This window comes from Barbatula barbatula (assembly GCF_947034865.1).
Source record: "Barbatula barbatula genome assembly, chromosome: 14".
In the NCBI taxonomy this organism is placed as follows: domain Eukaryota; kingdom Metazoa; phylum Chordata; class Actinopteri; order Cypriniformes; family Nemacheilidae; genus Barbatula; species Barbatula barbatula.
In genome coordinates this window covers 16,508,828-16,533,106 of record NC_136777.1, presented here as the reverse complement: position 1 = coordinate 16,533,106, position 24,279 = coordinate 16,508,828, and the positions used below count along the sequence as shown (strand labels likewise).

General features: G+C 38.4%; 1 protein-coding gene across 3 annotated transcripts in view; it reads left to right on the top strand.

Moving 5' to 3' along the window:
- The first annotated feature begins 1,756 nt into the window (after window positions 1-1,756).
- Window positions 1,757-24,279, top strand: part of micu1 (mitochondrial calcium uptake 1) — a 50,612-nt gene continuing 28,089 nt past the window's right edge. The window contains exons 1-4 of one of the 3 annotated variants that reach the window (XM_079473559.1): window positions 1,757-1,935; window positions 10,312-10,476; window positions 11,480-11,669; window positions 18,726-18,888. In XM_079473559.1, the coding sequence (XP_079329685.1) occupies window positions 10,313-10,476; window positions 11,480-11,669; window positions 18,726-18,888 (517 nt within the window). In that variant the 5' untranslated portion in view covers window positions 1,757-1,935; window position 10,312. Of the gene's footprint in view, window positions 2,007-10,311; window positions 10,477-11,479; window positions 11,670-18,725; window positions 18,889-24,279 lie in introns of all 3 variants that reach the window. The other 2 variants (XM_079473557.1, XM_079473558.1) reach the window with 2 other exon arrangements.

Below are 24,279 nucleotides of genomic sequence, written 5' to 3'. Positions count from 1 at the left end.
TTCATGATTGGCATTGGCAATGCATTTTATAAAACATATTAACACTTTGAACAATATGAAAATTAAACTAAATTAAATCAGCATAATCTATTACATTAGCAAAGGGACGAAAGTAACAAGTGTTAGTCTCAGGTGTATTCAAGAGTCTGAAAGAGCCATGGAGACAAAACAAGCTGATTTTAGTGTACAAGATACAAAGAACCATTTCGGCAGAAAAGAGGTTCTTCAGAAGCCATGTTTCTAAATAGAACCTTTACCATCATTAAAGAACCTTTTCAGAACCAAAACCATTCATCTCAATGACTCAATGAAAGTGTGACTTTTGTTTGAAGTGTGATTTATCCAAAGAAATGACATTCCCATTTAGACAATATGCACCTTTTATTCCAATGCCTAGGAAAATGCTTTACATTATAAATGCGTTTACAGCTGAATATTTGTAAACTTGTAAATGAAATCTAATTCCATTCCATATAACCTTGAATTTCATTATTTGTTCAATAGATCAATAGATCCGAAGCACAATGTTTAGTGAACTTGTCATAAATAGTTCATGTGAATATTTAATAATAAATAAATGATCATAGTCTGCCTGTCATTAAACTAAAAAAGTTTTTAAATATATCTGTGTCTTTCAAAAGAGAATGCTTTGCATAGAGACGAATCATCTATTCAACCGAGCCAGCTCAGATCCTGTTTCACGGTTGGTTGATCCGTGAGTCTATTTTGTCGGGAGTATGTATTATAACAGAGACAAATGATATTGTATCAAGGAGAGAGAGAGAGAGAGAGAGAGAGAGAGAGGAGAGAGAGAGAGAGAGAGAGAGAGAGAGAGAGAGAGAGAGAGAGAGAGAGAGAGAGAGAGATGGAGAGATGGAGAGCGAGAGAGAGAGAGAGAGAGAGAGAGAGAGAGAGAGAGATGGAGAGAGATGGAGAGAGAGAGGGAGAGAGAGAGAGATGGAGAGATGGAGAGAGAGAGAGAGAGAGCGAGAGAGAGAGAGAGAGAGAGAGATGGAGAGAGATGGAGAGAGATGGAGAGAGAGAGAGAGATGGAGAGAGAGAGATGGAGAGAGAGAGAGAGATGGAGAGAGAGAGAGAGAGAGAGAGAGAGAGAGAGAGAGAGAGAGTGAAAGAGAGAGAAAGACAGTGAGAGAGAGAGAGAGAGAGAGAGAGAGAGAGAGAGAGAGAGAGAGAGAGAGAGAGAGAGAGAGAGAGAAAGAGAGAGAGAGAGAGAAAGAGAAAGAGAGAAGAGAGAGAAAGAGAGAAAGAGAGAAAGAGAGAGGAGTGGAGCTAAACAAAGAATGAATCAGAGGAATTTAGCAGGTTCATACATGTCGGGAGGAAAAATTAATTCTTATATGCATCATAAACAAGAACGTTTTCGCAATACACAAAACAACTTTGAATACCCTCTAAGGAGGGACAAGGAATTACCTAAACAAACCTTAATAATCCTTGTGGATAAACAATATCATGATTTTTGTAGTTTGTCTGTATGATGCTACAATTGACACCATTGCAAATGTCAATCCATCCATTATTTAAATCATATTATCGACCTTTCGTAAGTAATTGCACTTACTTACTACATATACTCTTAATAAAACACTAAAAAAATCTGACCAAATCTACACAAACTCCATGCAGCTCGCTTCTACACCAAACTAAACTCGCGTTGCTCAAACCGACTGGCGTATGATATTGAAGTATCGCGAGAGCGGTCAAAAGCTGTGCCATCGAGGTGCTCTCGCGATACTTCGTTGATCGGTCTGCGCACTACGCAGCACCTCTTGTGTTTACTCGTGTGATCGGCCTCCGTAGACGCGGAACTTCAGCGGACAAAGTGAGCACGACACTTAACAAGGATAATCCGAGGTAAATCTACACCATTTGGCGGTGGTCTAACCCGGGCAGGACTTTATTTGGTGTATAAAAGTGAGTAAATGATCTAAACCGATCCCTTTGACAGAACTGACAGGCGGAGACCGAGCTTCTGCAGCTAGCGAGTGAGTGTTAGCCGACGTCTGCCTGTGTTCAGAGACCCGGCGCTGCCCTGATATCAGATGATTCCCGAACATTATGGGACACATTAACAATCGCAAAATGTAACGTTACTGTCATTAGACTTCTCAGAATACGGTTTAACACTGTAGAGGAGAAGAACGTTTAAAGCAGCACAAGCTAATATGACTGCATCGCGTCTCTGGCGATCGAGATGCTGAATGTAAAATGTCTGGATCAATGTCTTGAAATATAGAGCCTACTTATGATCTACTTTTAAAAAGTTAAGTTTGTGTTAGAGAGGGGCTTAGGACTCGTTTTACTGTCATATTGTAGGTTGCACATCAAAACAGTGAGGTGTTATCAGTTGGCGGTACATTGTAGTTCTTTGTGAATGCATTACCTTAGTTATACCATGAAACGATTGTGCTACAAAAACTATTTATGCATATATATATAAATCTTCAAGTAACTGTAATTTGTTAAATAACGTTCGTTGTTATTAATAGATCTGTCGGGCTTTTATTTAGATCCATTTCACACAGTATTCATAAAGCTGCATGGTTTACTAAATGTTCAAAGTCATATTATGACATTTTAGATGGGAAGACCTCAAGATAGAGAGTTATAGCATATTGTGTTATTCCTTTTCTTATTGTGGCTAGTTTCGCTCAAACTTGAAGTGTCTCTTCACGTTATGTATACTGTGTGAGTATTTTAGTTTACAATACAGTATGTTTCCTAACAACGTTTATCTGGCTAATGCAAACGTATATGCAATAATTAATAAGGAAAATATGACAATATGTGAAAGGGAATTAAAAAAAATGTCATAACCTCTTCAAAAAAGTAACGTACAATGATAGATTGGGTTAGTTGACATATGAAAGGTAAGACTAGTTGCTAGTCTTTGAGACTTGTTAAGAGACAGTCTTAAACGGGTCATATGACACTGATAAAACGAAATATTATCGTTTGTTTTAGATGTAATGAAATATGTATGGGTTGGGTACTTTTAAGCAGGTACCTGTACCAATATGGTCCCTTGAATTAGGTGCCGGTACCTTTTTTCGGTACTTTAATCTCTGTGTAATTAAAACATTTATTTCAATGAAAAAAAAAAGTCCAAACCTCTCAATTTTAACCTTTTTAGAATTTGACATAAAGACTAGAGAAATGACGACATCATTATTATTACTAATACTTTTTCTATTTCCTCATCTCACACATAATCATTTATTTATGCAGTGTCATTTACCTTAACCATGAGGCCTCCAACATTAACAGACCATTAGATAATATAGAAAAACAACTTGAAATATTTTTAAGAGCATCATTACAGAAAATAACAGATTTGTAATATAAAATTTTAACATAGATACTGAAAGAATTACATACAGTGTATATATATATATACAGCTTCAAACTGCACCTGGACGGCCTCACTCACCTCTTTCCATCGACTGCTCTAATCTGTCACTAATAACTTTGTTTCGGGACTTCATGAGATGATTTCACATACACGAGTGTATGCTTAATTTTCTATGTGAAAAGAAAGTTAATATGATAACGATAGAGTCAAGTGTTTATTTTCATTTTAAACGTTGATTAGGACAGCCTGCTTAATTAGCAGCTTTATTTTCACTTTGCGTGAAGTAAAATTCTCTCTCTCTCTCTCTCTTTTTTTTAATGATCCAATTAATATGAATATTCTCAGATTATGTTCCTATGTATGAAAGTAAAGACAGGTGCGGTTTCCGCGTAAGCCCCAAACAATGGCACAACAAAACAGCAAGACTCTTGGTTAAATATGTAGATTTGGCCGATGTCACGCTGCACATGTGCAGGTCTTCAGACAGTCCTAAACAAAGAGGAAAGGTTTACATTCCCTATAAAAGATCACCACTCCGAGGATAAACGGTTTCATTGTAAAGAGCAACTTGCATTAAGTGGAGCGTCTTTCTGACAACTATTGTTTGTTTATTTCCTTACTGTTTACCGTGGTGTTACTCTAGTAAACGTGTAGTAACCATGGTTTTTGGGCAAAGTGTTTGTCAGAGCTCTTGTTATTCTTAATTTTTTGAACATATTTTTCATTTCTGACATGTATATCGATTCAAAATATCGGTTATCGGTCTACTTGACCTGTAATAATCGATATCGACTTGCACTCTGCATTCTTATTTAGAGGCATCAACTACCTGTGTTTGTTCTGCTTTGCATAGTAGCCTGAACTTGGATCTGTGGATGCAGCAATGAGTGGTCTGGACTGACGGGGGCTGTATTCCTTAGTCAATGTCACGATATCATTCAAGCTGATGATGTTTTTCACATCTGTGCAGCCTGTACTGTTATTTGGCCAGTTTCCTTTCATCTCTGAGAAATATTGCTCACCGTAGAGGGTGAAAATCCCCAAATCCCCCAAAATCCTTCCAATTAATTTTTGAGGAACATTGTTCTCAAGGTGCTGAATTATTTGCTGAAGCATCTGTTGTCGGCACATAGGCGAGTCATGACCCATCCTTGCTCTTGAGTGACTAGACTTTTTTTGGAGGCGTACTGATACACGATTGTTTCACCTGTTTTACGTCTTATTTCAACTTCTTTGAATTGTGAATGCACTGTCAGCCCATTAAGGTAAAAGCATCCAATTTAACACAGAGTATTGTGATAAAGCCATCTGCCAATACCATTGTTAAAATACAACCTATTTGTCATCACAGGATGTTCCGACTTCTTGTGACAATCCATTCTGTCATTGTAGAAAATTGTAAAAAAGTCATTATTTTATGGCATACATGTGCCACAGTCATTAGAAGTTTTATTTATGCTGCTGTATCTTGCGTTTGATGTACACCTGAGATAACTGATTCTGCTCTATATTTTATAACTTGAGCCAATGAAAAAGAAATAACTTGCCTTAAACAATATTTTCTATGTCTATGAAAGCTATTTTATAAAACCCGGCACAAAGTGTATTTTTCTTGTTGAAGAAAGTCAACTCATTTCGTTGCAATAATCGGCTTAGTTTGTGGCACAATCGGCCGATGACGAATCATTAAAAAAATCGGCCGATCGATCGGCAACCCCTACTTGTTAATGTATATAATTTTTGACTGTACACACACAATCCAGATCCGTGTGGTGTTTGATCACTGTTGCATATAGAGAAGCAGATGTCTGGATGCCACTGGATATGTGAAACTCACAGTATTGAGTTGAGATAAGAGTTAAAGATTGAAGTAAAGTAAGGTTAAAGAGCTTTCTTTCATTAAATGGATCTAGGAGTCTCAAAGTCTCTGGTCCAATGGAGAAGCTATGACTGACACCAGAGCTGTGGTTTACCTCAAACTGGCAGGGGACTGATCGTACAAAGCAAGCACAGATCCTGTTTTAAAATCTACGTTCTCTTTACTGGTTTTTTACTGGAACGGCAAAAGTTTACACAAAAATAAAACATACATCACAGAAAAATAACAGATTCGGTCTCCATTCAAATTAGTTTAGTGGACAAAAGAGCAGCATCCCTTTATTTCACAGAATAATGTTAGTCATACAGGCTAGCAGGGACTTGGAAGTTAGTAAGTGTTAGCAGAATATTACATTTTGGATGAACAACCACTTGCATGTTTTGGAAAAAGATGAACCAAATGCAACAGCACTGACCTGACACTCAACTGTGATTATTTTAGCTCAGTGAAAAACATCTGTTTTATCACTTTTGTAAATTCTTAAAGTTTTGTAAATAGTTTCTGTCATTGTGGTGTTCTCTGATGAACAACTATAAACTAAACCAAGGACGTACGATTCACTTTGATCACGATGCATGCCATATGATTCACGAAACGGATCCCAAAATTCATGATTTATGTTTATAAAATGAGTTGAGACAAATTATAAATGAACACGTGGCCTTGTACTATTTCTCAAATTTCTATAAAAATATATTTTATGTTTGAAAAAAACGTTTGGGTTTCTTTCCGATACTGGTGCCAAATCGATATTTTTAAAACGGTATCGTGCCTTAACTGTGCCTGAATCGATACTTTTAAAAAGAGCCACAAAACACATGTGGATAACAGTTAAGAGCAATGTGTTCGATTGAAAAAGATTTACTAAATAATAAAAAATGCACAACAAATTCACAATTAAGTGAATGTGAAATGAGCATGGACACTAACATTGAAAGATGATGTTTACTGTTTACTGTTTGCCTTTATTGATTTTAGACGCGCGCAACAGTTTTATTGTTATCGCTGGCATTACAGATGCGTCATGTGCGTTTCCAATTAATGTTATTTTCACTTTAAAACTTGGTTTATGCGGCAGTTTAAGTTAAAGACTGTGCCAGGTGTTGAATGCTGATGGAGGGATGGAGAGAGAGCGCATTAAAACTGTCCTCCAGTATGATGAATCCACGGGTCAGGCGCGTTCCGATCCGTGTGGTGAGTGCAATCTGCGTTGATCACAGATCATTTGGATCTGTTTAACCATTATGTAAGATGTGTCGGATTTGTATTATCTGAGTTTCCTACTTTCTCTCACTTGAATGAGGGCAAATGTCTCAATCGACAGCGCAGTCAGCATTTTAGTGCTCCAAAATGAAGCTGGGTTTTGATTCGGTCCAGTTACATTCCGGATATATAGTGTTTCGGACCCGACCCTAATCATAAATCACGTTAAATGTTAAAATATTTGGCTGGCAAAACATTTTGTCATGATCACCCCGTCCTTGCAGACCCATTTTTTGAGTTTGTGTTGGAAGCACATGGCCTCTGATTGTGCCTTATGCTCTCCTGTGTTGCGTCTTAGCCCCGCCCCCTTGTTTCCTTGTTCATTATCCCATTATCAGTTCATGCCCTTCAACTGTTGCCCTCATTATTCCTCTTTTGTTCCTCTCCTATTTAATGCCCTTGTGGTAGCTGTCCTGTGCTGGATCGATTGTCTTCATCCCCGTCTTGTACTGTTGCCCCGGTCTGTCTTAGGTTATAAGTTAAGTTTTAGTCAAGTTTTATTTTGTTAAAGTATATTGTTCTTATGATTTTGAGTTATGTTTTGTCTACAGTATGTCAATAAAATGTATTTTGTTGAGAGCTGTCCGAGCTGGGGCAGGGCTCGACATTAACGCTTGTCCGTATGGGCAAGTGAGAGAGAGTTTTACTGGCATATGTAGAATAATAAGAATATGTGCATTAGACAGAGCTGCATGTTTGTGTAAAGTGCGTTTGTTGTGGTTGTGCTTCTTTGTGTCCATGTAACTTGATGCGGAGGCGAAATCCTGCTATTTAAATGTCATCTGGCTGTTCTGCATGTCTGAGTGAATTATGTGCTCTGTTTTACATACAACACGAGTGATGGTCGAGGATTTATCTGGGTCTGCACTGTATGAGGATATGAACACATGAACTTGATTGATCATCTGGCTGATTTATTAATTTTTAAGTATTTGGGATTTTAAAAACAAGTAGAAAATGTATTGAATGTTTAATTTCAAATAAAACTTTACATTTGTTTGAAACGTGCAGCCAGGCGTGAGTTACACAGGGTGCGTGCTTGTGTCAAGCCTCATCCATATTGCGATTCGATTTCGATTAATCGTTCAGCCCTAACTCAGACAAATAAATATTGTAGTGTACTGTAGTATTTGCTATTGAAAATTGAAGTGCCCTTGTAGTAAATTGATAAACACTGTATACTATAGTAAAGTTCAAAAACACTATAGTATCTTAAAATTGAAGATTGCATATTTATATAGCAGCTGAATAATTATTAGCACTATTCATAGCACAATTAGAAATGTATAACCTGTTATGACGCGCTTGCTATTTTCCACAGTGTTTTCCCTATTGCGGATATCATAGGGCCCTAATACATTATCGGTATTGGCCTTTTTCATGCTATTGCTGTTGCCGATTGTGTCAAATTAATCCAATATTGGCCGATTAATATCGGTGGCCGATACATCGGTGCATCCCTACATATTGTAATTGATTTTTAACCGGCTTACTGAGAATCATTACATCCCTAAAACAAACTAAAACTCTTCCAAGTTTCTGTGCTGATAGTCCATTTTATTGCATTAGATTAGAAAATGCTATCAGTTCACTGATGTATTTAAATATAATCACATGTATCACTTTAGTGAATCTTCATGATCTGTGAAGGTTAATGTTGAGTTAAGTATTAGTAATTAGTTTAAATGAGGCATTTGGCCTGTCATATCATATATTATCAATCTGTAACTACACAAATTTGGCAACCTTGAATGAGTTGTGAATAAAACTTAAGTTATTGTAAAGTGCAAAACATTCCCCGCAGCGCTAAAAGACCTTACAAAGTATTTTCTGTGTTTTCCTTATGGTAATCTTGCGTAAAATGTCACTTACTTCTTAACCACTATTGTTTTAGTGCTTATGATTTCCAAACGTCATTGTTTGCAGAGTATTTTAGGTGTGAAACTTCTTTTCGGTTTCTTTTCATACCCTGTTATGTTTTGAAATGTAATCCATTAGACCAGCTTTGACAATTACACAAATGTACATCCTTAACATTATAACCAAAGCCTTATTTAAAGCTGAAGGATATGAAGTGTTTGTCAAGAAAGCTTGGACCACAAGAGACATTTAAATAAAGATAAAACCCACTTGGGTATTTGCTGAGCAAATGCAGTTTTCGCTCCGTTTGACCAGTTCCACAACGCTCCCAGCCAAAGTCTCCATCGGTCTTCTATGTCGCGCACACTTCAATTAGCATGTAGCGCTTTTTCTCTCATTAAGTTCTGCTGAATCAGGACCTCAATCAAACCACAGTCAATATTGGAGAACAGACAGGTGGCTCTTTCAGTCTCCACGGAGTGTTTGGCTTCCCTTCTAAAAAACAAGAAACAGCACAGAGGGATGGTTTGTCATTCCCTGCCTTCGGTTTGATATTGCAAGATGTGTGTGAAATGATAAATTGGCTGTTTTTAATGGAATATGAGAAGATGCTGGCTCGGGCGGGGACTGGAAAATTGACACGACAGAACATAAAAAACGTGAAAGGTCAACTGCAACTTCTCTAAAAATATGTTGATTGTACATTAACCCTGGTTTTGGATAATAAAACTTTACTTGTGTATTCTTTGAAAAAATGACATTCATTCAAACGTTGTACTTTAAAGCCTTTGTGAAATGTGTTGATGATCAAGATTTTTTGTGTACCATATGTCCTGTTGAAACAGGAAGGGGTTTACGCCACAGGCTTGAATCTGGGTTGTTGCAAGTGAATGTGCGCAATGGAAACCCTTTGTGGAAGCCTTTATTTTGGAATTGAATTTAGCACTGTTTAACACCGAGATAAATATTTCTTATTTATACTATTTAAAACTTTTTTACAATAATTAGTTATTGACCTGTTTTTCTAGAGTTATTGATATTGACAAAAAAACACTTTTGGTCGACCTCCTCTGTCTCAGACCAATGTGACTGAATGACACCACAGTTTAAAGAAATCACAAACTTTTTTGTGCTAAAACTATTCACACAGGTTTACTCAGGCAATGTTTATTATCATATTACCTTTTTCGAGGTCGTTTTGTCAATGCGAATGCACCCAGACTGGCAAGCGCCTCACGAGAGCACCGCCCCAGGGAATCGGCAATAAATATGGATTCAATCAATATTGATTGACGATTTGCTCGTTTTACTGGAAGGCGGGACTTCCTTCGCCAGGGCGGCCATATTGAGCGTTGCATTGCTCCCGATTTATTGCAATGGCAGTGGCTCATCTTGTGATTTTAAGATCTTTAAGGCATGATTTAAATGATTTAGCATCTTTCATTTTTAAAGAACAAGTTTTATTCAGCAATACTTTTAATACTTTTCAGGACGATGTATTTTTAGCAACTTATGTAAAGATTTGAAATGACAAGAGGGTGAGTAAATAATGACAAATTTTCATTTTATAGGTGAACTTTTCCTTTAAAGTCAAGCTTTTTCCCATGCTGCTTTTAATAAGTTTTTTGGGGGGGGATTCCGGATCAGTCTATAGTGTCAAGTATTCTCAACAAACCCAGAACCCCCATATTGGGTTTAAAGTTAAGACCCCCTAACATTTTAATGTGCATTTAACATCATCCTAAATATTCTTTCAGGAATGTGGTCTTACATTATGAGGTAAAGCAAGTACATTGCCCTGCCCAGTTATTTCTTATGCTAGCGTTTTATTTGTGTTATGGTGCAATCAGGGAACCATTTCTATAGGAACATAATTTATGTTATGAATTAACCTGTTATTTTCATAGTATTAACTCTCTTTTCTCTTTTCTGACAGTATGTATCGCTTACGGGCACTGTCAGCTGCCACCATCGGCATGGTGCAGTTATCAAGACGGCATCACAGCGGCGCATTCCGTTCCCATCAGCGGCGTAGAGTGATGCTGGCCGCCCTGGCAGGAGTGACGGGCATCACGGCCAGCGCTGGACTAATGTGGACGAGGTACTGCATTCAATCATATCAGCAGCTATCATTTTGTTTGATAAAGATATTAACTGAAATTATTGCCCATTTAAAATCCGCCATCTGTCAGACCAGAGGCATTTACGTAACAATGACTCCCATCATGTTTTCCCAAACACTCCTACTATAGTCCCGCCCCAAACTCTTTTCATTGGTGGTCATGGTGCTCATAAAGAGCAATGTTTTAAAAGAGCCACGATGTTGCAGTGTTTACAGGTGGTCTGTTGTCCATGGGGGGGTCAGTGTTGTTTTTGTTATCAACATTCTTTAAAATCCTCTTTCGTGTTCTGAAGTAAAGAGAAAGTGAAACAGGTTTGAAATGACACGAGGGTGAATGAATTATGAAAATATTTTCATTTTTGGGCGAACGATCCCTTGTATTATATTCTATTGTGTTATATACCATAAGGTTTTCTGGTAGATCACATTATCTCATTTTCAAGTTTTCCCTTGATTTTTGGGTAAATATGGGTAAACATTCACACACTCAACCTTTATCACAAACGTTTGAAGAGAGCTGATATCTGCAGAGAGTCATCTGGAGTCTGGCTGAAGGCCAGTCCAGCGCTGGATGTGTGCGTATGAGTAGAGGAGCTAATACTGTATATCAGTGATATGGTGAAATGCATCTGGGAGGTGATCTACTGTATAGAATGAGGGGGTTATGGGATGAGGTGACATTTCAGTGCAGCCATTTTCCTTATGTCTCATTAAATTGAGTTATTTGACACACCTTCAACACCCATACCATCACATCAACAGCTGGGCTTTTTTCAATTACTGCCTTGTGTCCCGAAGATATTGACCTGGCTGTACTCTTCATTGACTTTTAGCATGAGAAACACATCCATAAAGTAGATAAATACACTCAATGAGTCAACTTGCGATCAGCATGGACCCTATTTTGCTTGCTTAGTGCTAATGTTTCTGGTCTTTTATATCTAATTGGTATGGTTAACTCAGTCTGTGTCCTCATTGGCAGAGCATACGCAGAGGCGGGGTCTTCAGTCAAGCATGATAAACAGATGCAGGAGAAGAAGATTGTTGAGGATATGGTAGCGGAGGAGGCGGAGTCAGAAATCTCAATCGAGTCGAGTAGCGGGGAGGAGGACGAGGAGGCGGGATCAGAAGGGAAGAAGAAGAAAGCGAGAATCGGCTTCCGTGACCGCAAGGTAATCAATTTGTTTATTTCATCTGAATCTCATTGGGCTGAGGTCGGTCTCATTTACTCAGTCTGAATTCACAATGTGCAGATGAGACACGTGGGCTCATCACGTCTCATCACCGTGCAAATCACGGGGATGAAATGAACCTGCGTATTTCTAAAGTGGATTTTATGTGACGTGCCATCAGACGGAGGGTCGTAGAGCAACAATAATGGAATGAATGATTTGCAGCTGACACTAACTGTGAGGAAAATGTCAAATGAAGGAATAAATGTAGAAGTATAGTCATTATTATATTACTTACAAAAATCTTTCCAACTTTCTTTGTAGACATGCTGCAATGTTCACAACCAGTAGGGCAGTCCTATATGGATGGTTTAAATAAGAGGAATCTTTTTAACCAAACAGTCATTGTTGCTAGGACCAAACCTGCCATAATATTCAATAAAAGGTCAATAAATCAAATAATACATGACTCGATTAAACAAATACAAGACATTTTTGTATTACATTGTATCCGCTTGCTAAATCATGACGTTAGGAATATTGTTTCCAGGTTCGACCCTCCACACATTTCAAGTGAGGATGCTGTTTACGCATTTCTGAGCACTTTTTGTTCATATCACACATCTACGTGAAACGTTAATAAACTCACAGTGCTTACTAGTCTTTCATGGATTCCATATTTTAATAAATTGTAAAAATGAGCCTCTTTGCCACGTTCCCCCTGAGCAGATTCCAGTTGTGGCATCATTATTTGTGTTTTCTAAATGTTTTTATATGGCTCGAAGGTATGCATTAAAACCGCTTTGATTGAAAAGAATGCGCTTTCTGTAATCATTTCTATCGTAAACGTATTACACACACAGTTGGGAAACGCACTGCCAGCATACCTGTCAACATTTGGGTATCAAAATCCAGGAAACCTAAGAGCGTGCGTTCGTGTTCCGGGAGAAAAAAGGGGATTTGAATTTAATGCACTCCACTTCGCGCCGGGTGGTTTTTCGCCTCCACATCGTGCATTAAAATCCTTTAAGGCACACCTAGCCATGGTTTATCCCTGTGGTTTGTTTGTTGCGTGACCTGTAAACCGCTGCATAAGCCAAGCCAATTTATCAGCGTTATTGACTATGGCATTTACACATATATGAGGATCATGCCTGTGCTGAATCTGATTGAATTTCTTTTTTGCTATGTTTATTGCGAATATGTTTTTCATAAAAAAGCTGAATTTGACAGAATGATTTATTTTTGCCACGATCCACCCTGTAATAGCCAGAAGTGTCGGGGAAACCAGCGTGTAGGTCAAAGTGTGTTTATCACCACCCCCTAATCCTAATTTTTAGTCCACCTTAAAGCCGGAATTCCGTTTTTCTATAAATTATGGATGCAGTACTACAATAAACAGCATAAATCATACCAGCAAAATGTGAAAATTGACTCTCATGATAGGATGGCGGGACTGTGCCTTTGATAGATGAGGTCATTCATCATGTAGCGGCTACGTTAGCCGGCTGTCTGTGTTTTGTGTTTGTTTGTGTGGAATTGCATTCTTGTCAGGCTATAGCTAAACTCACACTGTCTGTGTTTTAGATTGACAAGTGCATTTACTCTGGATTACTGTTGTGACTCTTGAGTTGTCCCGGTGACACGATAGTTGACAGATGCGACATAATGATTTGATAATTGATAGAGAAATGAGAAAAGAAACCTTCTATCTTTCTCTCAACAGGTTGTTGAAACTAGTAACTTGGTATAAGTACCTATTGTATTATTGCTCCTGTATGACATATCGCTTTATTGCTCCCTGGAATCTCTGTAAGTCACTTTGTGAGCACTTCCTGCAAGTAACTATTAGTTTCAAACCGAGAGGTCGATATACAAACCCGATTCCAAAAAAGTTGGGACACAAATTGTGAATAAAAAAGGAATGGAATCATTTACAAATCTAATAAACTTATATTTTATTTACAATAGAATATAGATAACATATCAAATGTTGAAAGTGTTGGCTCATTTTGGATTTCATGAGAGGTACACATCCCAAAAAAGTTGGGACAGGTAGAAATAAGAGGGTACATATAAGGAACAGCTGGAGGACCAATTTGCATCTTATTAGGTCAATTGGCAAAATGATTGGGTATAAGAAGAGCCTCTCAGAGTGGCAGTGTCAAGTCAAGATGGGTGAGAGGATCACCAATTCCCCCAATGCTGCAGCGAAAAATAGTGGAGTAATATCAGAAAGGAGTTTCTCAGAGAAAAATTGCAAAGAGTTTGAAGTTATCATCATCATCTACAGTGCATAATATCATCCAAAGATTCAGAGAATCTGGAACAATCTCTGTACTTAAGGGTCAAGGCCAGAAAACCATACTGGATGTCCGTGATCTTCGGGCCCTTAGAGGGCACTGCATCGCATACAGGAAATGCTACTGTAATGGAAATCACAACATGGGCTCAGGAATACTTCCAGAAAACATTGTCGGTGAACCCTTATCCACTGTGCCAAAACTCTATTGGTCAAAAAAGAAGCCATATCTAAACATGATCCAGAAGCGCAGGCATTTTCTTTGGGCCAAGGCTCATTTAAAATGGACTTTGGCAAAGTGGAAAACTGTTCTGTGGTCAGACGAATGAAAATTTGAAGTTCTTTTTGGAAAACTGGGACACCATGTCATCCGGACTAAAGAGGACAAGGACAACCCGAGTTGTTATCAGCGCTCAGTTCAGAAGCCTGCATCTCTGATGGTATGGGGTTGCATGAGTGGGTGTGGCATGGGCAGCTTACACATCTGGAAAAGCACCATCAATGCTAAAAGGTATATCCAAGTTCTAGAACAACATTTGCTCCCATCCAGATGTCGTCTCTTTCAGGGAAGACCTTGCATTTTCCAACATGACAATGCCAGACCACATTCTGCATCAGTAACAACATCATGGCTGTGTGATCTGGGTAATGAAATGGCCAGCCTGCAGTCCAGATCTTTTATCCATAGCAAACATTTGGCGCATCATAAAGAAGAAGATACGACAAAGAAGACCTAAGACAGTTGAGCAACTAGAAGCCTGTATTAGACAAGAATGGAACAACATTCCTATTCCTAAACTTGAGCAACTTGTCTCCTCAGTCCCCAGACGTTTGCAGACTGTTATAAAAAGAAGAGGGGATGCCCACACAGTGTTAAACATGGACTTCTTTGAGATGTGTTGATGCCATGAAATTTCAAATCAATTTATTTTTTCACATCATTGCATTGTTTTTATTCACAATTTGTACAGTGTCCCAACTTTTTTGGAATCGGGTTAGTAGAAGAAAACGTTTTGGATTTCGATGTGAAGTGAGTTTTAGTTGTTAATGTTGGTATTAATATTTAATATTCATAAGGCCATAGGCCAATGATGTCTGGCATTGTACAACAGAATGAGTTAAGTTGGTAAAGTATTTTGCTTATTTGTTTGTGTGGTTTTGTGTCTATTCAAGTCACATCCCGATGTCATTTCAAGTGTCCCCATTTATCAAGAGATTCATTTTGGCAATCAACTGAAGGATCGTGTTGGTAATCTTCTTAAAGTGGTTTGAAATTGAACTCCTAGAAGTTGAAACTAATAAGTAAAGTGCAAATCATTTTGTCCTTTCTACCATCCCACTCGCTTGGACAAAAGATTCATCGCACACCAAAACTATAGGATTGTTTCTTTCAAAATGAGTATAATGCCTATTAAATGCTTAGATCGGCTAAGAGATTTTAGTCTCATGTACACAGGCAAGAGTGTTAAAAATGAAGAATTTGTTGTATGTATTAGTTGTTTTTATTGTTTTTGAAAGAACTAATGGTAATATTGTTGATATGACACAATTAAGTAAATGCATAAATAATGTTACAAGTGACTCGTGTCATTTGTAGATCAATATTTCATCCATTTTAAATAATTGCTGTATTTTAATTTTAAGGTATTTTAAGGAATAGTTCAATAGTTATATCTTTTTTTATTGTTTAACATTTTCTTTTAAATCTAAGTTATTTTAAAATTTTAGTAGTGGCCTTTTTCGGGTGAACAAAAAACTTTCTTTGCCACTTTAGGCCAGATTTACTAACAGCTTGCGGACACATATGTTTTTGCAGCTGACCTTATTGCATATGCATTTGTAGGAGTTTCCTCTTCAGAACTTCATGAACTTTATGGGAGCATTTAAATGAATCACGCATCGAGATTTACTAAGGTTTGCACTTGTCATTGTACAAGTAACTGCGGCTTTATTTAATGTCCTAAAAAAGCACGTCTTAAACCCTGCGCTAGTAATGCGCTCATGAGCTCTAACGTCATCGAATCCGTTGTTAAAAATAAATCATCCATCTTTCCACCTGAGCTGCACTATCAATGCACTGTAGGTCACTGTGCACAAAAGCAATAACTGGATTGTACTAGGGGTTTCACTATTCAAGACACAGCATTGCGGTGTCTATACTTTATCAAGCAGCAAAGCCATTTTCAGCTGTGCTAATAATGTGAGAAAAGGATTCTCAATATAAGCACATTTTAAAATGATTTCCTGAGGAATATATATAACAGTGGTTTTGTTCGACTGGAGTTGCTGTTAAAACAAGACTTTTTAAACAACATTGGTAAACAACTCTTTCACAATGTCTTCGTGATACCAAACATTTGAATGATAGTGTGAATGTACCAGCTGGCATCAATAACTGCCCACAGTGAGTGGCAGATACATGCCAACCAGTTTCTATGGCACAGACAGTGACACAAACACTTCTCTTTCTGAATGATATCTTGTCGATTTTTCGTCGTGCTCTTAGTAATCTTAAAGGCTGTGTGAGTCAATTCTCTTTCCATTTTTGACAATACACATTTGAGCTGCGCCCTCAAATGTTTGCCAGAATAAGCTTTTTATGTTTGTTATAGCATCTTGTACATATGGCTACAGGCTATAGAGAGTCACATACCTTAAAGATACAAACAAAAGCTTGATTTATACATTTTAGATTAACAGATTCAAGTTTTTTCAACTTACTATTGCTCGCAGGCCAAATAAGATTCTGGTGTGAAATCACCTGTTGTTATGCATGAGAATCAACACAACATTGTCGTTGCTAAATAGACCGTTTCACCAGACGCGTGCGCGCCTTACCCCCAGCTAACTTCCTGTTTGTGTTTGGCTAGTGTCTAATATAACTATTTATATTTAATTGAATTGATGTAAATATTAATTATTATTATTGTTTATTATTATATGTATTATTATTTAACTGTATAATAACTTGTGTGGATGACCAGAGTTCAAGTCCAGGGTTACAATCTTTAAAGATAGATGACAGACGACATGACAGAAGTCAGAGGTTAACCTGCTCTTGACACATCACCTTTAAAACACTTATACACCAAAAACAAGATGTGCTACATCGGTCAAAAACCTGTCTGACACATACAGACCAACAGTTAGATTAGCACAGATGTGCACCAAACCAAAGTCTGTTTACGGAAGACGTGTTACCCGGCGGCCATGTTTGCAACTGTTAATAGCAAGTCTACTGTCCAATCTACTTAAATGGGGGAAGGCAGATATATTTTTAAATCACAATTTCTGTATGTCCTATCAAGATTTAAACCTGACATGAACTGTACCATAACTTGAGTTTGCTTAGCTTAAATGGTGCTTAAAGTCACCTTTTCGAGATCGCTTCATACTGATGGAGGATTGGCTCGTTTCACTGGAAGGCGGGACTTTCTTCTTTGCCAGAGCGCCCATATTTAGCGTTGCATTCCTCCCCATTCATTGTAATGGCAGTGATGCATCTTGTTCACATCTTAATATCTTTGACCAAACCCACTGTAGTACACCGTCTATGATAATGAGAGAAACATTGACCTGTAACTTGATGTAAGTCAATTCAGTGTTTGATTGACAAATAGAAACTTTCATAGAAAGTTATTACAGTCATTACCCATAACAGATGCTCAATATCCTAAACTTCAGTTCATCTTGCAATTACATCTTGCACTTCTGTCGTCTAATAATCGAGCTGACAGGGAATTAGCATAGAAATGAAGACAATACAGTTGTCTGCATAAAGAGAAACACTCACAAACATGAGCATTTGCTAGAGATGGAGAGATGAAACATCTGCTGGATGGATGGATGCTGAGAACAATTCACTAGGAAACTGTAACTGTTTAAATTCAAACTTTAACCGTTATTAGATACACAACACTAAATGTTTCCAAGTCTATCCATAATAGAAAGTTGAGGAAACAATGCTCATCAGGCTATCAAAAACAGTTCATAACTCTGTGAGGATTCTGCCTTGAAATCTGAAGTGACCAGATTGACTTTTCTTCAGTTTGCCACTCCCTGTCTGTCCAGCAGGCTTTTATATATTTACCTGGATCAAATATGAACATACTCAATATAAGGGCAGTGCAATTAATCGAAAATGAATCGTAATCGTCAATGTTGTCCTTCATCAATTACAAAAATAAAAAATGGAGGTAAACGATTATTGTGCCTCATTCCATTTTGCAAGGATCATCTCTTTTCTTGTCATATACATCCTCAGCGCACACCTTTTCTTTACAGTGGTTCAGCAGTGCTATTTCTTTACATTTAATATTCAGTTAAATTCAGCGTTTTTTTATTTTCTATGTTGTTTTAAAGGTTAATCAGTAATCGTGTTAAATAATCGTGATCTCAATATTGGCCAAAATAATCGCCACTATGATTTGTGTCATAATCGAGCAGCCCTACTCAATATGGAGAATCACAAAGTGCAATGTTGGTCACAGTTTAACCACGTGTTGATCTTCTCGCTACTCTTTCATATAAGAGAGAGAGCTTGGCTATTGTCAGAGGTCTCTTTGATATACAGCTTTATTCAGAATGCTGTAGTTTGATTTAGTCACACCACACTGCTGCTTGTAGATAAAGTAGCTCATTACTGTAAAAGCTAAACTCATGCAACTGCCAAACTACCGTCACACTACTGAGAAATGTTGTTTATTGAGCTTCTTTTGGTTAGTTACTCCTCTGTGTGTTTGTGTGCTATTTAGGTGATGGAGTACGAGAACAGGATCAGAGCTTATTCCACCCCAGACAAGATATTTCGCTATTTCGCCACACTGAAGATCATCCACGAGCACGGAGAGGTGGAAGTGTACATGACACCACAGGACTTTGTGCGCTCCATCACGCCCAATGAGAAACAGCCGGAGAGTGAGTATCAGCCCTGCTCTCTATCTCTCTATCACCAGGATTAGAAAGAAAGAAAGAAGTCACGTTCTAGTGTAAATATGCATTGAATTGACCTAATGCTGCTTATGCTGATAGAAAGAGCAATTTGTTGAATTGCAGTTACCATACATTTAACACAATGAGATTTCCGATAAATTCACAAATTTACTGTGTATTAATGTTCTGTCTTTTTACCAGTTAGATAGCTTTCACACGCCGTTAGATAACACATAGTAATCTTTGTGACATCTTTAACAATAATTTGTAACATCTAAGCAGCTGCACCAGCGATGGTGTTATTAAATTATATATAATGGTGGTATTATAGGTGGTAATATTTGCATTTTGCACTGTCTATAAACATAGCAAAGTTAACGCATCATGTTATGATTGGCCCAAAGCAGACTAAGCATTCTGACTGTGTTTGTGTTCATACTGGTAATTTACTGGTAATTCTATAACTTCACATACTGTAAAACTGCCAGTACTAATGCTGCCTCCACGTGCTCTCGGAAATGTGATAACACCCTCTTCTGATGTCATGATTCCGAGCTGGTTGTGTTCTAGTACTTTGTTGGCGGAAAGACAGAAGGACGCCAGATTCTTGCGTGTGTCTTGGGAAAATGTTATATGGTTATAATAGTATCGACCGTACATCCTACTGTATAGTTTTACTAGTCAGCTTGCTGACTATTCTGGAATATTGGTGAAATACATGCTATTTTCCCAGTGTATTAAACGTACATGTACTAATTTAACGACAAGACAAGGCAATGAAGCTGTTGCGGAAAAAACGAATAAATCATATCTGTCACAGCAGAAATCCTTCTCCCATCCGCCATATTGATTGTGTAAGGCCCGCCCATCTCGGGTACCAAAATTAACTCCCAACTTCCCAGCGGGAAACGCGACATCAGAGGGCATACAATTCATATGCAATTTTCTGAGGTTCATATGCAATTTTTACCTCGGAAACTCATATTTCTGATAAGTCCGAGAGCATGCGAAGGCAGACTAATTTATGCTGGTGTTTTTGAAAAGGTTGCGTTCACACATGATCTTTTACCCATCATTTAAATCATTCTCAGCCATTTTTCTAATGTAGACATGTTTTCCAACTAAGTTCAATGCTTAACTACCAAACAGATTTAGATTTTCTAATATAGCTTAGGATTCTCAGGTCAGTTCTGAGTGGCACACAACCCTGTGTCTCACACACACAGACACACATCAGTCATGTTCATTTCCTGCTGAGCCTTGTTTCAATATCTGTAAATAGCTGCAAGCTTGGCACTCTCATAAATCCACTAATAACCATTGGCCTCTAGAGTATGTGAGTCTGTTCCTGTGCATGCTGTCTAGCGAAAAATGAGTATTGTCATTTTTAAATATGTGATTGGTTATTGCAAAGACGCACTCTGTTTGTCATTCAAATAGACTTCCGGTACACTACCTATGAGGCCTGTCTCTCTAAACCGCTTTCGTGCACAAATGCAATCTTTGAACATTGCCGACTGCTATTTGTAACCACAATGCTGCGAGCGTTGTCAAGTGTGAACACGGCGATAGGAAAGAATCATGTTCTCCTACAGACAGGTGCTGCTGTCATGTGAAATTCAAGCTCTTGTTACAAGTTTAACCTCCTTTGAGCCCTTGACATTGCATTGGCTAAAGGAGAGTTTTGGCTTTACTAAATCCATTAAATCCACAGCTGTTGTATGTTTGAAGATGATGCTGACCTGAAGACAGTGTAACGGACAAGACAGTCAGTCACAGTCAGAGGTGAAGCTGATGGGAGAGATTTGATAAGTGGCTCAAATCCATGATCAATGCTGATGCTTGTAAATTTGTGAAAGCATACACGCTTTAAGTTAATTTTTACACCAGTATGCAGTATACATCGTTTTAAATAGCACATTTTAATAATGTAGTCACAAGTCACATTATTGTATGAATTACACAAGTACAGATTCTCATAGAAAGAACTTTTGCTGGTCCTGTAATATCATTTCTGTAGACAGATCATTGAAGTTTGAAGTTACAGAGTTCTCTTGATGTGTCCTTCGAGTAAGCACCTAGAACAACTTTACTAGACCAATCGTTTTTTTGAGTTTAGAGGTAGATTTAAAGTTAAGACTGCGATTGGTTGGGTAAACGACCTTGTGCTGTGCTTTTCTGTAAAGCAGTAAAATCAGATTTGCCATTATCACAAGCGCTGTCTGGAACACCATGTTAAGAAAAATGGACACTATTACAGCACGCTGGATATTAGAAAAGACCCACTTAAAAAGGCACTTTGGGGGCGTATTTTTACTGGATTCACACATTCACTGTTCTGGCATATCCTTCTTTTTTAATAAGGAACTCTTATCTTCTTTTGTCTAAATAAAGGTGTAGTGGAGGTGACCGGCTGTGAATCCATACTGCCCACCTCAGCACTCCGGAGATTTATGATGAGACCCACAATCTCATGGCATTTCAAAACTTTTAACATTATAGCAAATATGGTATATGCACACGGGATACGGGGGCCAGCTAGGTCACTTCCACTGTCATAGCACTGAGGGGATTTTCACAAAGTGATAACGATGAGTTTAGGAAAAAACAGCACTGTGGGTGAGCATTGTTAAGTGCCGATGTGATCATGCATCTAGTGAGTGCAAAAGTTCGCTGTGCTTTTTTTCATATCTGTTGGGTGTACCTTGAAACGGATAGCCTGAAGTGCTTCTCCTTTTTGGTTGTTGACGTATGGCGAAGTGTTTGAATGATGAGACTCACGTTGTTGATCTTAATCATATGTTCATCCTACAGCGAAACGCCGTTGTTCCCTAGGGTGCCGGATGTAACAGAGCTGGCTGAAATTTTAGCGGAAGTACGTAATCGCTCTGTGTACATGTACCCCACTGGTGGCATTTAACGGTAAAAAAATAAAAATAAACTCAAACTAATTTAGATAAACTAAATGCATCATGCATAAGCTGAAGTTAGTTGTTTAAATTTGAAATGATTCTTTTCGTTTAAATTTGTTTCTTATTTATATATTTGTATTATATTGCATTTTGAATGTTATATGGCAATGGAATGTACTAAATGGGTTTAGTTTTCACAGATATTAATGTTTGCAATTTTAGCAATCAAATGTTTTATTTTTCTTAAAAGGAAACAAATTAGTTGTTCATTTTAAGAGACCTATCTTATTGTCTGTGTATATTTAGTATGGCTCTTTAATAAAGAAAAAGGTCTTATTATCCGAATACCCGACTAATTGATGGGACATCGGTAGAATAGTCGATTACTTTAATAATAGATAGCTGCAGCCCTACTCTAGTCAGTCTCCCCTTATCTGTCATTCTTCTTGGCTTATATTGTGTGTTATGTTTTGCTTTTAAAAACATTATTGCTAGAGCTCAAAGTTTATTGATTTGATTCTGAGAAAACGCGCATAATGAGAAAATGTAGCTTGAATGCACTTTTAGTCACTTTGGATAAAAGCATCTGCAGCATTTGAATGATCTTTTTTCTCCATAACGCAATAGTTGAACTTGACACATGGCCTCTTGTTTTCCATACAGTGAAATGTGCAAGTGTACAGTGAAGAGACATGGATGTCAAGATTAATAATGATTCAAAAGCACCATAAACACGTTTTAAATGTGACCCATGTTACTCATGCACTTTTTTCACTCTCCCTTTTTATTTATTCTCTTCTTGTTATTTACCTTGTATACGTTATGTCTTGCCCTCCGCTTCTCACCATGTGTTTTGATATCCCTACTGTTGCTACAACTCGTAAATCACCTGTACCACGACAAAGGCAACAAAATGCTAATAATCTGTGCACTCTTTCAGCATCCACAACAGTCTCAACTATTTTTCCTATTGGCTTATGGAACTGCCAATCTGCTGTAAACAAAGCAGATTTCATTACAAGCTTTGCTAGACGTTCTGGTCTCTGTCTTCTCGCACTTAATGAAACCTGGATCAAACCTGAGGACACTGCCACACCGGCAGCCCTTTCCTATAATTAAACTTTTGCCCACAGCCCACGCACACCAGGGAGAGGTGGAGGAACCGGTCTACTTATCCCTAATGATTGGTAAATCAAGCAGCTAGCAACCGCATGGGACAACAGCTCATTTACGTCTCAGGCTGTTAATATCACACACCCTGGTAAAATTCACGTTGTAGTCATTTATCGTCCCCCAGGTCATCTTGGACATTTCCAAGAGCAGTTGGTACTCCTCTGGTGGTACTTGGAGATTTCGACATCCACCTTTAAAAACTACAAGCTGCCGATTTCAGCAACCTGACTGGGTCGTTTGACCTCAAGCGAGTTCCCACTTCAGCAACCCACAAGTCTGGTAATCAGCTGGATCTTTTCTACACACAACACTGCTCCACTCGTCACACCTAGGTTACCCCGCTGCACACATCAATTCATTTCCTCATCACCTTGGATCTTGACCTAAATTCACCAGACACAACACACCCAACCATACCACTGGTCACATTCCAACGCAACCCACACACATTTTCTCCTCCATGCTCCCTCCCACTGAACAGCTCTCTCTACTGAATACGAACAGCGTCATCAACACACTATGCTCCATTCTAACATCCTGCGTAGACAGCTTATGTCCTCTTACATCTAGACCAGCCCGCGTTAGTCCATCTGCCCCCTGGTTATCCGTAGTTCTCCGAGAGCATCGCGCCAAGCTCAGATCTGCTTAGAGGAAGTTGGTCTAATCAAATGATCCTGCTGATATCTGTCGTTATCAATCTCTGCTCTCTTCTTTCCCAGCCGATGTCACCCCTGCAAAAACTCAGAACTACCACTCAAAAATCAAACATCTCGCCCGACCCTTGTTCCCTCTCAAAAACCTTCTCTGCTTTTCTTTGCCCACCTGCCCCCCCCCCCCATCTACATCGGACTTAACAGCAATTTTGTTTTGCATCTTTCTTTTGATAGAAAACTACAACATTCAGCAGTCAGTTCACTGCGCCGCTGCCTCCTGAACATACACAAACTCCCGAAGCATGCTCGCTCCTTTCTCTCTCCTGTCTGAAGCTTACATTTCCAAGGTCATTGCTTCTAATCACCCGACTACCTGCCCGCTAGATCCTGTTCCCACCCATCTCCTTTAGGCCATCTCTCCAATGGTTGTAACCGCTCTGACCCACATTATCAACTCTTCTCTTACCACTGGTACATTTCCCCAGCTTTAAAGGACGCCCGGAATAACCCTGCTACTGAAGAAACCCACTCTTGATCCTGCACTGCTAGGAAACTACAGACCGGTATATCTCCTCCCCTTCATTGCAAAAACCCTTGAGCATGTGGTAGTTGACCAGCTCTCCTCATTTCTCACACAG